This window comes from Oryzias melastigma, linkage group LG10, assembly GCF_002922805.2.
Source record: "Oryzias melastigma strain HK-1 linkage group LG10, ASM292280v2, whole genome shotgun sequence".
In the NCBI taxonomy this organism is placed as follows: domain Eukaryota; kingdom Metazoa; phylum Chordata; class Actinopteri; order Beloniformes; family Adrianichthyidae; genus Oryzias; species Oryzias melastigma.
Window position 1 is genome coordinate 15,244,609 of NC_050521.1, and position 2,015 is coordinate 15,246,623.

Sequence of the window (2,015 nt, forward strand, 5' to 3'; positions counted from 1 at the left end):
AATTTTTTTTCTCTGTTTTCTGACTCAGTCCATTGAAAAAATATATTTTTATTCAACCCAGACAGTAAAACACCACCATAAACTGTTGTGTGGGCTTTTAAAAACATTTCTTTTATGGATCATTTTACAAAGTAAGGAAAAAAAATGCAGGTGAAGTCTGTCAAAAGGGCAGCATGACCTGAACTGAAGTCCATCCATCCATAATCTGAACTCGGTGAGACTCCTTTTGAGTCAAAGAGTTGCTGGAGCCTATCCCAGCTACTGTTGGGTGAAGGTGGTGTACACCCTGGACCGGTTCCTATCTGTTGCGTGGACACACAACCTCAGACACGCTCACATTCACACCTAGGGGAAAAATTAGAGTCACCGATCAACCCATGAAGCATGTTTTTGGACTTTGGGAGGAAGCCGGAGTGTCTGGAGAAAACCCACACGTGTATGAGGTGAACATACAAACTTTACACAGAAAGATCCAAGCTTAGATTCCAACAGGACCTTCTTGTTGTGAGCGGTAACCAAAAATTTAGGGAAAGCTTTAGATTGCTGAACAGGGACTTCTGTTTTGTGACTTTTTTCAAAATAACAATAATAAAAAAAACATAGAAATCCAGTTGTGCCTTGTGTAATTCTCTACAGAACTCCTCTCATTGCCAATAAAAGTGAAGCTCCATCATGTTGAAGGTTTACAGACTGGAGCAGTCATGAGCTCCAGTTGAAACAGAATGATTTTTCTCAATGACGTCCTCGTGGAGATGCTATCAGAGCTTGAGAAGTCTGCTGTGTCTCTCTCCTCACGTCTGCAGTCCTCATACAACAGCAGGTATAGTAGCGGAGTGTGTTGGAGTGCAGTGGAGGGAAGTGGGGAACAGTCTCAGTGATTGTGACTGTAGGGCCCCACAGCTGCCATGGGACTCCAAATCTCCCCTACAGTGCATGTTTTTGAGTGGGGAGCTTGTACTGTAGATCCTGTGTCAAATACGACCATTTAGATGGAAAAAATACCTTTACATTTTGTTAAGTTTCAGCGTGTCTCATTAATTTTAGATAAACATTCATGAAAAATGACTAAACCATTCAGAAAAAAAATTGTCACACTAAATCAATAAAAATAAAAGCCAGAAAATCTAAGTCAAACAAGCAATAGCATGATGTGGTAGAGTTCATATTTAGCCCAAGAGGTATTTCTGTAAGATGTAAGCCAACCATAAACATCAGGATGTTGTAGTAATGCTGCTATGTGTGTTTTTTAGAGGTGGGAGGGTGATGTTTTTTCAGCGAGCAACCAAGGCAGGAGGGTGGAGTAAATTGGACCACTGGGGAATGTGAAATGCTTCAAAGGGGGCTAAAGCTGCTGGGAAAGTCAGCAGGGATTGAAATATAGCTGCATTTTTGTCAGTGGCTTTAGACTGCTTGACTTGAGCTACAGGTAAAACTGGAACGACTGACGAGAAGATGTTTTACTGCAAAATGATTTGCTGACGGCACACGAAGAGGGATAAGAGAATGACAGGGACCATGGCATCCTCAGCTCTGACTAGTCTCTCAATGATGAGTCTGCTCAGCCTCAGTTACCTGTCCTGGGATCTGATGGGTCCGAACCAGCTGGAAAATACCCCCGATGAAAGCTTTAATGACCCAGCTTCTGGTCTTCAACCTCCTCACATTATTTTCATCATGACGGATGACCAGGGGTTCAATGATATTGGATATCACAGCTCAGACATCAAGACACCGACGCTGGATAAACTGGCTGCAAACGGGGTAAAACTGGAGAACTATTACATCCAGCCCATCTGCACACCGTCTCGAAGCCAGTTCATCACCGGCAGGTAAACTGTTTCATTTGTTATCGCTCTAAACCATTCACTCTTATGTCTCACTTTTACTTGAACACTTGTTATTGCTATCTGGGGAGATTTTCTAGTTTTATTGAAACTTTGTCTTTCCATTCAAGTACACAGGATGGTTTTTGCAATGCAGTAAGAAAATCTTTTTTTTTTTAACAATTTGGAGAT

General features: G+C 41.8%; 1 protein-coding gene across 1 annotated transcript in view; it reads left to right on the forward strand.

Moving 5' to 3' along the window:
* Nucleotides 1-450: 450 nt before the first annotated feature.
* Nucleotides 451-2,015, forward strand: part of arsia (arylsulfatase family, member Ia) — a 4,525-nt gene continuing 2,960 nt past the window's right edge. Inside the window, exon 1 of the mRNA XM_024283808.2 lies at nt 451-1,829. Within this exon, the coding sequence (XP_024139576.1) occupies nt 1,504-1,829 (326 nt within the window). The 5' untranslated portion in view covers nt 451-1,503. The remainder of the gene's footprint in view (nt 1,830-2,015) is intronic.